The sequence below is a fragment of the Eurypyga helias genome, unplaced genomic scaffold (genome assembly GCF_000690775.1).
Source record: "Eurypyga helias isolate BGI_N326 unplaced genomic scaffold, ASM69077v1 scaffold14226, whole genome shotgun sequence".
NCBI classification, from domain to species: domain Eukaryota; kingdom Metazoa; phylum Chordata; class Aves; order Eurypygiformes; family Eurypygidae; genus Eurypyga; species Eurypyga helias.
Window position 1 is genome coordinate 21,978 of NW_010256093.1, and position 15,473 is coordinate 37,450.

At 41.3% G+C, this 15,473-nt stretch overlaps 1 protein-coding gene across 1 annotated transcript; it reads right to left on the minus strand.

Moving 5' to 3' along the window:
- Positions 1-1,862: 1,862 nt before the first annotated feature.
- On the minus strand, positions 1,863-15,286 carry LOC104511082 (inactive pancreatic lipase-related protein 1-like; the record flags this gene model as incomplete). The annotated part of the gene is made up of 11 exons (XM_010153546.1): positions 1,863-1,926; positions 3,489-3,656; positions 4,673-4,784; positions 5,911-6,040; positions 7,132-7,250; positions 8,696-8,815; positions 9,049-9,182; positions 10,278-10,305; positions 11,759-11,825; positions 12,893-13,027; positions 15,161-15,286. Coding segments are annotated over 11 exons (1,203 nt in total), but the record flags the coding sequence as incomplete, so codon positions are not given.
- Positions 15,287-15,473: the final 187 nt, after the last annotated feature.

Consider the following 15,473-nt stretch of genomic DNA (forward strand, 5'->3'; position numbering starts at 1 on the left):
TCATGACTGTCAAAACAATTGTGTAGGCAAGAATCTGCTTATACTAAGGTAAAGGAACAAAAGACAAAGGAGAAACTCTTCTGCGGTGTTAGGAAGTTAATAGCCCTGGTGAGGTTTCCTCGGCGGGAGGTACCGAGATCAGGAAGCCAAATCCTAGAAGGGACAAATAGTGCAGAAGGAAGCAGGCGACGTCAAGTGAACGCGGGGCACGGAAACCCAACGTCGGGTGCCGACTCCAGAGTCTGTGGCTGTGTGTGCTCTGGGCAAACCTGTAACTATTTATCTCCCTGGAGAGAGGATGTGTGTTCCTCCTTGGACTGGATAACAGGAATGAAGTATGAAGGTATCGAGAGTCCTGCACCTGGATCCTCTTCCTCTGTGCAGCTGCAGGGCGCAGAGAGGGGCGTTGCAGGAGCAACCCAAACCTGGACTTACTGCAGCCTGCTGCGGGACAAACAATTCACATCCTTGAGCTTATTAGGCCTTATTATGCTACCATTGTAAGGTTGACCGTGGGTGGAAAAAACTGGAGCCAAAGAAGGGTTAGCCTCTACCTCTCACAGCAGGGTAGGCTGAGAGGACACCAAGCAAACTGCTCTGCTCTGCGCTTGCTGCTGCCATGAGGAGCTGCACAGGGAGGGAAGCAATTGAATGAAGGGAAGACATGTGTAATAGCATCAGGGTGAAAACCATTTGTCTTTCCTTCTTGAGAGAAGCTGCATAATGCATTGGTTTAGCATTTTAATATACCACACATCTGTGACAGCATAGCAAGGTGCATAGAATCATAGAATGGTTTGGGTTGGAAGGGACCTTAAAGATCATCTAGTTCCAACCCCCCTGCCATGGGCAGGGACACCTTGCACTAGACCAGGTTGCTCAAAGCCACATCCAGCATCCTCTTCACTAATTCATCCATTTACTGCCTTTTAATCTGGGCAAGAATCACAATTGCAGTTTAGGTAGATGTCCAGCCCCCAGCAGTTCTGTGGGGTTTTTGGGGAGGACGGGGTTCTCCTCTGGGAGCAGAGAAGCAGCAGCCCCCTTCTCCAGCAGCAGGCTGAGGGAGCCGAGATAGGATCGCACAGGGACAAAAGGAATTTGTGAACTACCCAGGCTGCAGCTGAATGTGTTCATCAGAAAGCAACTCTCTCATTGCATTACCTGGTTTGGCCACCCCACCTGTCAGTTTTGTTCAATGCTGAGACCAGCATATGAGATTTCAGGACATTTTGGTGATTGTTCTGATTATAATCCTTTTAGTAAAAACTTCACTAAAAAAAAATGAAATTTGAAATCTGCTATGCAGCTTTCTCAAATTAGTTCTGCCCAGATCACATGGTACAAGCTCAGTTCATCATTAACACACCAAAATGCAGTACTAGCTCTCCATCATGTTCTCTGTTCCATCTCTTACAGGTAATCAAAACTAAACTTCTGTCCTCATTTTGTAAACACTTGCTGTATCTCTGTTTCATTTTTATCTCAGACTAATTCTGGGTTTAGCCTTCAGTTTGATGAAGAACATCAGCTTCTTTAATCCTCTCCTCACCTTCTACTCAGAAGCAGACCTGTTTTCTCTTGGTACTGCCCAGGAGCCACTATCCAGATTCTGTTACCTGCCCCCTTTCCTCCTCCTGTCTGAAATTATTCTGAAAGACTGCTGAAATCAGGGGATTTCACTTCTAAAATTTCTGTCTATAATAGAGAGGTATCCACAGACTTAACCCACCCCACAAAAAAACCAGCAAAAACACCCAACACACATCAACAGTATCGTGAGAGCAGTGACCGCAGGCTGCGGTGTTTTACGCATGACTAGCTTTTATTGGTAGCAAGGATTTGGGCATCCACATGTGCTGTTAGCAGGCAGTAAGAGTTTGCAGAACATCCTCCCTCACTGTCTCGGAACCACAGAAATGGAATCTGAAGAAAAAAAAATCATACACACAGCTGAGTTGTCAACATTTGTTGAGATTATACAAGTGGATTTTTTTTTTTTTTAATATAAGTCAATCTATTTTGTCATTTGACACAACTGAACACAACATACTTTGAGCTCCTAAGTTTGAAATATTACTGCTGGGGAAAGGATTGATGAACTGCGTTCATTCTGGTTCACTGCCTACCTTCCTTTTACTTTCACAGTTTCTTTTTTTCCAGACTTCGTGCTGCCATCACTATGTAGATGGTCACAACTACGTGTGCAGTGGGCGTCATGTTCTATTGACAGGAGTCAATAGAAGAGTGAGTGCCTATCTACAGAAATCCACTTCATCAGCAACGTGCTTTGGTGAAGAGTAACTATGACTGGACTCAGGATGCCTGTTTAAAGGTAGTGTTGCGGGGCTGTAATCATTTTGCTTTGCTTGAAACTGTTTCCATCTCCCATGTTGTCTGTTCAGTGATGGCATTTTAACTGCAAATTCCTATATGGGTCTAAAATATGTCCTGTACCTCCTTTTCTAGATATCCCACCATGGGGTGGATAAAATAACATATCTAAAAAGTCTAAGAAAATGAGTAAAACTGGACCAGTAATTCATGTTGCTACAATCTCATCATGCAAGTCATATTCCATGAAGTCTAGAGAAGTTAGTTTTAGTCTGTTTACCTCAACTTTAGATTTCATAGAATCACAGAATGGTTTGGGTTGGAAGGGACCGTAAAGCCCATCTAGTTCCAACCCCCCTGCCATGGGCAGGGACACCTTCCACTAGACCAGGTTGCTCCAAGCCTCATCCAGCCTGGCCTTGAACACTCCCAGGGATGGAGCATCCACAGCTTCTCTGGGCAACCTGTTCCAGTGCTTCACCACCCTCTCCATGAGGAACTTCATCCTGATATCTAATCTAAACCTCCCTGTTTTCAATTTAAACCCGTTACCCCTTGTCCTGTCACTACAGGCCCTTGTAAAAAGTCCCTCGCAGCTTCCTTGTAGCCCCTTCAGGTACTGGAGTTTAGTTTTAGTTTTAGTTTTATAAGCGCAGCTTCCAAGTATTAGTCTTGCTTATTGGAAGGGTGGGTTAATTATCATCATTCTGTCATCAGTCATGATCCCAGGGGCTATCAGTATCAATGGAACACTTCCACTGGTTCTAGCTGACAGTGAATCAGACTTCGTAATGCAAGCTCAGACACAGACAACAAATTCTAGTGGACATTGAGTAGGTACTTGGCAAGAATGATGCTGATAATCCAAGCCAGTGCTAATTTTTCTCACCCAGAGGGTTATACAGGAAATTTGCTCCTCTGAAGCATGGAAATATTTTGAGTTTTCTTTGAAGCTAATTGAGGCAAAGGGTTAAAATGGTAGTGAACTGAACTATGGATGAAGAGCATCTTGAAAGGAAGGAAATAAAAGGTTTTCTTGAGAGTCTTTGAATTCTTTAAATAGCTTTTCTTGTGAAAATGCTTTCAACCCACATATAATATTGTCATCTATCTTCCCAAGTAACTTTCAAGATTTTCAATATGCATATACTTACTCCGTTCCGTTTTCTCCAGCTTGGACTGTGATAGTTGCAGCTCCTAGTTTAGGAAAAGTTGGATTTAACCTGTTGTTGTTCCAAAGAAATTTAACCTTCGTAACTGTTCCAATATTAACTTCTGCATCGATGAAGCTTGTGTAAGTGTTGTCTGGTTGGAGGGTTCCCCTGTGAAAAATAACATTTTATGGATGTGAGGCTTGCTAGCATTTATTAATGACCAGTCCCGTCAACTGATTAGCTGTGTTTGCGAGTAGAAAATTAGAAGGAAGACAATATTCAGCTTATAATATGGTAACAATGTTATTTCCATTTTTCCCATGTAATCCATCCCAAATCGGTGTTTGACAGAGGAAGGGAAGGCAGGTAGGTCGTTGTGCTGTAGTCATTCCTCATAATGAAAGGGACAGTTACAGGACAATCCCCGTGGAGAAGGTAGAGGTTGATGCGTGTTGGTTATGTAGGCAGGTTTGCTGGGGAAAAGTGTTCACTCCCAGGAATTGAATTGACACAGGATCTGCAAATAGGAGCTGGAGAGTGCCGGAGCGCACTCCGTACTGGCAGACTGACCTCAGGTGAATGCCTGCACACTGGGTCCAGCTCACAGCAAACACCTACTGCCATGTGGTCTTTCTTGGAAAAGTGCAAGTGACATAGCTGTCAATAAACAAAACACGGCACCAAAAAAACCCCAACCAAACCCACATCAACGTGCCTTCTCCCTGGTTTTTCATTATTTCAGATATTGTAGCGGAAACAAACAAGCAAAATGCAAATAAACAACCCCACATGAGGCAAGCCAGCAGCTTCAGTCTAAACAGGCAAAGTTATGAGCAACAAAAAGTAGATTTTCATATAGTAAACCATGAGGTGACTTTAGATGTAAGCAGCTGTGGCAGCACCATTTTACAAGCCTGTGAAAGACAGGAAGATCAGGACTGTAGTTATGTAGGCCCAGCCAGACCTTAGTGGGACAGCAAACCAGCAACACCAAATTCTAGCATTTTACAATCCTGCGTTCTAACCTTCTCCCTTCAAATATAAACCCAGAGTGAATGAACTGTTGCTGCATTTACATCAGGGTTAGAATCTGATCTCTAAATAAGACCAGTTTAAAGACAAAAATTAATTAAAAATATGGATTATACATGCTAGAAGAGAAGTTTATTTTCTATTGAACTTACTTGATGATCTGATGCTGCCTTGTGTTCCCACCACTTCCATACAGGGCAATATTTACGTATCCTTTTACTTTACTCTTTCCAGAGAGGGTCATGGTTACTTTGTACCTCCAAACTACACAGAGGAAATACAGTCAGTTAGATTGTACCCAGGGAGAAACAGTCTCCAAAATATCAAGTTCTGGGTTGGGTTTTGGTTTTTTTTTTTTTGGTCTGTACACTGTAGTTGAAAGTAAAAGAAAATTATCGCTGCCCTTGCCTTCAGCTCCAGGCTAGATTACAGCCTGTCTGGACTCAAAGGGGTCTCACACACAAATCTTGATGGTCCTTATTCTTCCTGGGGTTATAACCATGCAAAACAAATACAAACCACCAGTGAGTCAGGTCTGTCATTAAGTCCTAATGGGATCAACGTGACAAATGGGTAGATGTTTGTGTTATTTTCTGGGAGGGAGAAAAAAAAGCTAGTCCATAACAGGGTAAACACAATATAGACCTCAGCATTTTGACCACGGAGGTTTTCATATACGGTGACATTGGAAAACAGGAGGTGTTAAGGATAAATACTGATACGTACCAGAACATAAGTAGTGTAGGAGGGTAAAAAATTCTGAAGCTCAAGGAAAATTTTTTTTGTGTGTGGGAATTTTCTTGTAGCACACAATTAGCAAAAGCAGCCATTCTGCCTCTGATTCTTGTTTACAAAGGCAAAGAAAAAAACATCTTGGAGAGCTGACATTTAGGATAACTTAGGTTGTAAAGGAGATCATCTGGTCCATCTACTTCTCAAAGCAAGGCCAGCCATGATCGGCTTGCTCTTGGCCTTTGTCAAATGGAGTTTTGAACATCTCCAAAGCTGGAGTTTTCCTAGCCTCTCTGGGTCAATTTTCCTGCATTTAACCACTGTTCCTGTGACAATAATTTTCATACTATTTGATAAGAAATTCCCTTGCTGCAACTTCTCTTCATCACCTATCCTCCTTTCTCCCTGCACCTTGTAGTGCAGTCCACTAAGGATCTCAGTGACCTCCACTACACTCTATAGGTTGTCAACATGTTCCTTGTACTGGAGGGACCAAAACTGGGCACTAGTACTGGAGAAAAGAGGAAAAGGCGTGAAGAACTGAGGAGCCATTGCACTGCTATGAGGTCTGTTCATCTGTTAAAATTATTTGTAAACCAGGAAAATAAAACCATTTGTTTGCAAGGGGTAGGTAGCAGCGGAAGCAATTGAAACTCACGAGCAAAATCCTTGGCCTCTCCGGTGTTCAGGTAAAGTTTCAGGAAATCATTCTTATATTTCCCTTTGAATTTATCTGCAAAGTGACCCATATTTGGGCATCCCCCTTGCGGGCATGGGAAACAGGTTTCCTAGTGAAAACAAATATATCTATTATTAAAATTATTCAGCCAGCCAAGAAAAATTAGATTTGTCATAGAACTTATTTTTAACATACCCACTAACTGGCCCTTATCACAGCAACAATAAATTTCCAGTAACTCTCTCTGGAACCCTATCTCAACCCAGGCTTGAGAAAGATCACATAAACTAGCCAACTTTCTCAAGTCTCTGATTTTTCAGGGCTCTGTGTTATTTCTTGTGCCATTTATCTCAATCCTGCCCCATCAGTGACATCCTTGAGTCATCTGAACTGGAGCAGGGAGGAGGACGTGTCCTTGTCAGCAACTGATGAGGAAGAATGATGTCACCTTATACCTTCAGGTTTGGTCAAGGAAGATTTTTGTCTTGAAAAAAAACCCTCGTTTTTGTCATGAAAACAGCTTTCTACTATGGTGACGGTAGCAGTAGGTCAATCTAAGCACTATGGAAGTTTACACCTCTCTGTGCTGCCTGAACAAGATGATGATCCCATTTCTTCCCTGATACTCTTCCACTGTAGTTCCTTATCTCTCAGTCTGGGACAGGGAAGGGCTTCCTGACCTTGGTCCATAAACCATTGTGCTTTGGCCCTGAGATCATGTTAAGTCAACAAAGTACTTCGATCATGGACTCACCACATCAGGTCATCACGTATTATTTTACTTCTTGCTAGTTTGAAAAGAAGACATTTAAGCTGTGTTTGAAAACTCACTTGCTACAGTATGGGACCCCACTCGCCGTTTGGTAAATACATTTGGTGATTAGAGGGACAGGCTCTCCTCCTTGTGTCTTCCCCGGATTTGGTGCCGTAGAGCAGGCCTGGGGAAGCCAGACTAGCTCCAGTAGTACCTCAGGGCTGTCACATCAGCACAGAACCAGGGATGTCCCTGCATTGTTGTTGCCTTTTCCCACTTTGACCCGTGTCAGCTGCACTCACGATAATACTTTTAGGATGTCTGACACTTCTCTTACAAATGGACTCGTGGGGTGCAAGCTGGCATAAATAAACTGGATCTCAGATGTATAGATAAGAGCCCTTGGTTTTGATATGGTCTGTACTGAAGCTCTAAGTAATACTTACTGTTTCAAAAACATCATATGAAGCACAAGAATAGCCTAGAAATCCATCAGGGTAGATAATACTGTCGGAGTAATACTTGTAACTCCGCAGATGATTGCAAGCCACAAAGTCACGAGTTCCTGTGAAAAGAGGCTCCCAGGTTAGTTCTTCCTTTCTGTTACCGTTTGAGGAGAGATACTGGCACAGCCACCGCCATGTCATTGGGATGCATCATTCCTCCTCCAAAGCATCATCGCGATTCTTGAGGTATCAAAAACAAGGTTTGAAGCTTGCTTTTGCAATGAATTGATGCTCTGAGGAATGTCACTGACTCAACAGGTATAAAATGCAAACTTGGAACGGGTTGTGGAGACCGACTGTGCAGCTCAGCTCAGCCCCTGCACTCTCCCCCCTCACAAACACTTATTCCAGCAATCTGACTGAGTTCCACAATGGAAATGAGAACTGCGTGAAGCAGATCTTTTGTAGGCAACAGTCGCATTATCATTACAAAAGAAAACCAAATAGAAAGTATTTAACAGTGAACTTCCTAGGGCAATGCTGATTTGCTCCAGCTGAGGACTTCGAAACAGAATTATTATTATTTGGAGGGTGCTTAAGGAAAGGAGACTCCTAAAATTAAAATAATGAATATATTATTTTCCTTTGTGTTACCTCTATTTTCCTGACTTCAGGTTAAAAAGAAGATCATATACAACACAGTTACTTCTTTGTGCTTTAATTCCCTATTATTGATAACAAGTTTACTCTATCAAAAAAAAAAAAAAAAAGGAAAGAAAAAGTAATGCCTCCATCTGCATTGAATAAAACCTGGAGAAAAAGGCTAGTTATCACAAATAAGTTCATGGATTCCCAGAGTTTAAGGTGTTTGCAATAATGTAAGAAAGAGTTCGGATAATATACTGAAAAATCTGTACAGCAGAAATCCTGTTTTTTGGGTTATTTTTAATGCTACATGTAATTTTACTCTACAAAGACTCATGGAAGTTTTCTAATTCTTAGAGCTTTTATTAGACCTGTGTAAAATAACAAAGAACAGTGCATTTGAGACGCTACATGCCAATCTTTTTATAGCTGACTAAAAATAGACACAATGACATTGCTTTAGTGCAACCAAGATTGTAATAGGTAATTAAAAACAATGCTAAATTAATTGCTGTCGCTCAGAAGAACTGCAGCTGAAGATACCTTAACAGAAGTAGCTGTGAGCATCGCTGCCCTACTCCACCCCGTACTGCTGCTGGGCAACTGAATAGAAATTAAGGAAATGCGTTGTTACAGACCCTCCAAAATTTTTGGCACACTTTCAGTAACTTTTTTTCCTGCTATTAGATACATTAGAGGAGGCATATTTTCCAGAGGCCAACCCTTTGTCTTGTTTATTTTTGACTAATCTCTGAAAAACGATGGGTTTTGAGCATATGAGCAGTTTTGCTGCACTCTGCAGGTGCCGTCGCTGATGGGCACACCAAAAGCTAATGCAAAACACCTGAGTTAAGGAAAGTTAAGTCATTAAGTGAGGGGTCACCTTCCCCTGAATCTGTAATGTAATCAACATGCTTACCTTCCCAGATGCCATCGAGGTCTACAATCTGTGAAATGGGGTTCTTCCCACACCCTGGCATTTGCTTTCCTCCATTTGGATAGAAGTCAAGATGTCCTATAGCTGTGCTCATCCCAAAACCTGGAGCGTTTAAAGCAGGGGTAAGCATATTTTAAATTAATATTGTCTCGTACCTATAGCTGTTGGCTTAAAGTTTGTACTTGGTGTCGTAGGATACGAGCTGTTGGTGACCAGTATGGTGTATTTGTTCTGCATCTATGCGCCACCCAGCACAACTGAGTCTTTGTGGATGATTAGGATGTGCCCCAGGACATAAATAATTTGGTATTTATGCAGTAGAGCTGAATACTCGCCTAAGTAGGGGATTGTGGGAGCTGAATCTGTGTGGATAACATCAACAAATTCTGCATCAGATTTATCCAGTCTGACTTCAATAGAAGTGCCTTGAAAATAAGGTTGGGCGGGATCAAGTCCTGAAAGAAAAAGACTAGTGTTACGTAAAGATAGAGAGATGTAGCTGTATCATTTTTACATAAGACTATGTATATAATGAATATCACACATAGGTACCTATGTTTTCTTATATCTAAGTAGTATAGGCTTTAATAAAATTGTGATGTGTGCTCTCTCTTACCAAGTGGCTTTTCTCTCAGGAAGGAGAAGGGATTACCTGTGTGAAACCTGTTAAACGTTACCAATTTACATCTCTACTGAACACCAACATTTAGATTTTCTTTTTTTTAATTGAACTTTCATTAAGTAATGTTGCTCAAACTGAGGTTGCTTTGTCTCTGTCCTGTGTAACTGATCTATCTGTAGGGTTGCTAGAGTACCTCGTTGGAGAGTACTCTAACAGGAATTGATGCTGATAGCACCCCATGTGCATGGAGATTTTGTACTTCCAAAATCCACTCAGACTTTGGAAAAACAGAGTTTTGAAGTGATGAGCTTTTCTTTTGATCCTAGCAGAAAACAGAATTAATTTGCTTCCCAAATTGTGGCAGCAATTACAGGAGCCTGTAAATTCTTGCAAATTGCACAATTTTTGCTACTTTATACTTGCTTTGCTTGTTGTCTCTGGGCAGCAGATTTGGTTTTGCTTTTAGACTGAATTTTGTAGACTATTAGTCTAAGGTTAACAAAGCCTGAAATCCCTGAGGAAAAGTAACAATTGAAAAGGGCTGTGTTAATAATATCCAAAATTGTCCTTTGTGTACAAAAGGTCACTCTGCTTAATGCACGCTGCCCTTGGCGCTGCCTGCGTGATGAATAAGGACATCAAGCCTGTTGCTTTAGGCTCTGGGCATGTTGAAAAGTTGCTAAGGAATGCAGACTGCAGCCTGAGTTACCTGTATTTTGAGAAAGGGCTGGTTTAATCACAAATTTAGCCGATAATACCTCCATTCAGTTTTGTTCTCTAGCAGAGTATTGGAGGTTTTAAAATAGCTAAAACGGTATTTGTGAGGTCTGTGGAATATCTTATTTAGAAATTAATTCATATTCCAATAAATATGTCTATTTGATTGCCATTTTTTAAGGAGCCAAACGATTTCAGAAAGATGAGGGCTCTCCCTTGAAGAACAGCGCAGGGGTACGGTGAACGGTTACGCGGTGGCTTGTTGCGCTGATGCTCCCGCTGTGGGCGGAGGGCTGAGACAGCCTGTGCTGCCACGGAGCTTCGCTCTGTCTCTCAGCCGTACGCGTTCTCATCTTGCGAAATGTTCCCTGCTCTCAGGTAGTGTGAGTAAAGAGTGATTACAAGGCAAAGGATGCTGAAAAATGAAAACTTGCTGTTGGATCAAAGTGAAGATAAAAATGCTTCTGGCCAATAGTCACAGAGGCTTGATCCGTTATATCTGGTGCTATTTATGGGATCGGTGGTGGATGCTCAGAGTGACATGTGGACAGTTATAAAACAAACCCAAGCCAAAACGCCTTCTCTGAAGGAATTGAACAGGTAACCTGGCTCAGCAGTAGTGAGAGGCTTTCTTGGAGCATGGAGTGTTTAACTTGCAGCAGGGAAGACCACAAAGTAATTCAGTGCTAGGGAGGTGAAAGCTGGATCAGTACAGCTGGCTGAAAATTAGAACAACATCATATTCCTTAAAAATGTCTAAACTCAGAAGTGTGAGAGCACTTAAGGGATGGGCTGTTACTTAAGAATATAGTGAAAATTGGGAAGGGCTCTCTGATCAATCAGCTCCGTCATTATCTGCAAAGTAATTATTCTAATGTACCCTACTAGGTGGAAAGTTTACGTAGATATAAGAAAGAAAGGTGATAATGGGCGATACTTCTGGAAGGTTAACCTACTGCTTCTGAAACATCAGGTTTAATCCATCATTTTCTGGAAAATGATGGGTGTTAGCAAAACTACAGTACAAAATAACTAACTGCTCACTGTTGTGCTGCCTCTAGTGTGCTTTGGAGGGACGTGCAAGCAGGTGGTGTGTGTCGGATGTGCTGCTATATAACAGCCAGGCTAAAGTAAGATGAAAATAGGAGAAAAGCTGCTAGGACAAGGAAGGCAGGGTCTGTTTTATTACATTACTCTTGGACAAATTGTTACAGAAAACAATCATGACAGCTAAAACCGGTTCTGGTTGTAGGTTAGTTACTGTGAGTTTGCTTTTAGCTGTGACAGCAGCATATTTTAATGCCACAGCATCGCTCCCGTTCTGCTGCATATTAGCACTGGTCTGGGCAGTGACACGGCCGGAAAGCCAGCTCTGTAGAGATTGCCACAGCCATTGATGTGCATCAGCAAGTCAGCTGATTGCAGGGGTTCCGGCTCTGTTAGCTGTATCGAGCTTTTGTTGTGTAAATATATGCCAGCAAAATAATCATCACGCTGACAGTTTTCCCACACTTACCAGGGCACCACTCCTCAGTGTGCTGTGAGAAGAGGCTACGTTCATAATGTCCAAATTATCCCTGACTAAATTACAGCCCAAGTCAGGTACAATCGTAAGAGAACGAACAGCAACATTTTGTTAAGCAGCGGTGTCTTCAGTACGAGCTGTGACTTAAATCACTGACTCACCAGTTATTCTTCCAAAAAAACTGCCGCGTGCGCTCCCAGGCTGTGGCCGATGATGTGAACGTCGGCTGGAGAGTACTCATATTTATCCTGAGAAAAACCACGGTGTGAGAAATTACTACATCTGTTTTCAGCAGCGACAAGGAAGAGTAAAAAGGGGCTGAAATACTACTTTTAATTTGACTACAGGCTCAGGAACGGATTTCAGCATCCGTTTGCCAGTGTAGATACTTATGTCCAATACGCAGAATTTTCAAAACTCCTTATTCAGGTCCTGCCCTCATTTGGAGGCTGTTAAAACTCTAGACAGCTCTGTCAACATGGTCCCGAGAGGCTCTGTATCCATTTTATATCTTAGACCTATTAATATTCCCAGGATGCTTATCTGGCTTGCAGGATTCAGCCAGGCAGTAACACCTGGCAGGTCAGGCACTGCATGCAGCTGGAGGAGGATGAGAGGAGAGATGCCTTCAGCCTTTTTGGACAGTAATTCTGTAGCTGCAATGCAGATGCAGAGCGAGACATGGGTAGGAGCGCTCCTAGACCCAGCATACCGTCTATTTAAGTAATTTACGGGTCTTTTATGGGAAATACGTGTTGGAAGCTCTTAGATTAAAAGAAGGCTTCAAACCAAGCATCACTTCCCCTGTGAATCAGGCTCAGAAAAAGGATATGTGGCACCTCATGTAGCTTTAGGCAGCAGGCACAAGGTCTTTCCCCTGCGACAGCTTCCTGGGTCCGTGTTTGTCCCCAGGTGTTGCTCAGGGAGAACAGTCATCCTCCAGCCAGAAGGTGTTTTTCTGCCACACTTCAGAGCAGCTTGGTAGGCTTTGTCTCTGTTAATTGGCAGTTTGCTGTGTCCCTTATCTCTGCGTATTTAAAACTACATGACACTACATCTGTTAATGTCTATGGAATAACTGGCTGAACTATGGGTCATCTTGTAGAACTTTATATCCCTAAGTTGGCCAACACTGCTGTTCTGACATAGCTCTCTAACTTTAAAAAACAAGGTCTGTTGTCAGCACGGCTTCTAAAATGATCACTGAGTAGAAGAAAATACTTTTCTGCTGGTTACACTCACATTCATGAAAGTTCCCAAGTCGTGTTGAACCTTTCAAGTCAGCATCATAACCATTTACCCAGAAGATCCTTACCATAAGAACCTTAATGAAATAAGCTATTTCAGCACCCACAACACGGACGTTGTTTGATGCCTGGGTGTACTGACATCTTGCGCCTTTTTTCCAGTTGATGCAGATGCAGTTCACATCTTCCACAGTAAGCATCCTCTGTTTCATAAAACAAAAGGAAAAACCAGACTCCCACAGTAAATACAATCTGGAATGGATTCATGTTGCTTATTACAGCTCAGCTCATAAATTTTCCATGAATTTGGATGAGAGTGTTTTAAGAAGCAAAACCTCAGCGTATATTTGTGGTTCTGCCCGCACACAGGCGTGTGTGTACTCGCACAATACCAAAATAGGGATGCAATATTAAATTAGGGTGGAATGCTGAAGTAATGGACACACTATCATTTCAAATACCCAGAGCAGGATTTTTTGCAGGGAAAAAATATAAATACAGATACTTTCTATTTTTCACTTCGATCAAACTTTGTGTGCAACACTAAATAAGAGCACTACTCGTATACTGATTCACTGAAGTGATTTAAAAGGACTTCTTTAATTCAAATTCAATAAGAACTTATATTTTTGATGACGAAGATCAAGTTCTTCTGCTACAGATTTGTGAGTGTGTCTCCCCATAAGAGGGTGCATAAATTGCTGCTGTCACTGAATATTCATTTCAGATTTATGGCTTTATTTGGGAATATGTATAAACAGGTAGATACTTTTTTTTTTTGTCTGCCACAGAACCTGAAGTTTTGCTTTTTTTACTCTGAGCTGGATTGTTTGGCTGAATGTATGTTACTTTAGCAGCTTTGGTATGTCTTTCTTTGCTCTATGTTCAGATGTGGCAAAGCATACAAAACAAGTTACAACTGGCAAAGGACAGAAAAGGCAATAGGTGTGTCTGTGACTATGTTAGAAGTGGTAAAAAAAAAAAATGTGTAGATAGGTTTATTACTTAATGAGGAAAGTAAATAACAGCTCCACATAGGAGGGCTGATGTATTCACAATGCCACCTGCTCCACTTCTTACTGAAAAGATTCACTGAGACCAATTTAATTTTTTTAAATAAAATGGAGTATTGTAACAAAATGTAGGACATCATATTAGAGAATTTCAAGATTTATCTCATCTCTCTAAATCCTAATGAAAATTGATCAAAAAGATTTCAAGGACTGTCTGAAGCAAAGTGTGAGCTACCTTATTGATTGTGAGGTTCTAGAGGAAAATACCTGTTTTAAGAGTGGAAATGGGAAACTGAATTATGAAATCACTAATGTGCTTCTGATACTTTGAACAAATTATTAACTGACAACTCCAAGAGTCATTCAGTAATGTTCATAAAGTGATAATTAACGTAGGTTTGGTTTTGGGTTTTTTTTGCAATGAGAAACTGTCAGATTTTAATTTTTTTGACCTAGTATCAAAGAGAAACAGGTAATGTGGACACAATAAATGTGAAATACCTTGATTTTAGTGGACTTTGACATAGTTTCTCACAATGTTCTTATAAATGAAATAGAAATATAGAATTTATACAAAATTGTAGTTGTGTGAATAGTTAGTTGAAGAGTGTCATATGCTATCCGCTGGTATTTTGCCCTGTGTGCTGTATGACTAGTAGCTTTCATTAGTTACATCTGCAAAAGAATGCCTGTTGACAGAATCTGAGAAGAGCACAAGGTGGAATTGCAACCGAGTATGGGGATACATTTTAAAAATAAGTTGAAAAATAGGAGAATTAGCACAAAAATCAATAGAGTGGAGTGCTTTACTTCACTGTTCAGAGTGGGTCCTAGATTGAGAGCTTTGTTCAAAACGGTCCCTTGAGGACCCTTCTGGCTGTACATTTCTACAGCATTATTGTTTCTGTTAATGGTCAGCCCGTGTCCTCAGCCTCCCACACCTTTGTGATGGACTTCCCATATGCAATAGCTGGGATTCTGCAGTTTCTGGAATCACCCTTGTTCCTAAGCAGTATCTTGCTCCAGGGTTCATGTTGCCTTTACCAGGAAAGAGGGCACTTATTGAGACAAATCCTGTTGTCACTCACTTCACTAAAGTGAAGAATTGGATGCATTTTACCTCATGCTTTTCATCCAGGTCCCCAGCTACATATTTAAGTGGTTAACAATTTGAAAATAAGTGGCCTTTTTTCCTCTTCTTATTGCTACAAGTACTGTGAGATAAATTGGTTAGAAATAGAGACAACAGACAATTTATAAGAATGTGTTCATAAATGCAGACTAAGGAATTCCACAGGGACAGGATTTCCCTGTGGTACATACCTTGCACATGTCTGACAGCCAATTTTCTTCTCCATTATCTATAAATCCGTGTACGATGAATCTGGTTATCCTACTTGTGTTAAAATATGAGTACTCAATTGTTGAAGCATCAACTGCAGAGATCTCCTGGTTTAGATATTAAATTAATAAACATTGAAATCTGCTTTCTGTAAATAGTTTATCAAAGTCTCAAAGACCTGAACTATGCTCATCTGTACAGGTATTTATAGGTTATGCAATGTTAAGTTCCTCCGCAAGTGTTCACATGACTATGGCTGAAGGTCTGCATCTCCATTCAAAGCAAGCCTTGACA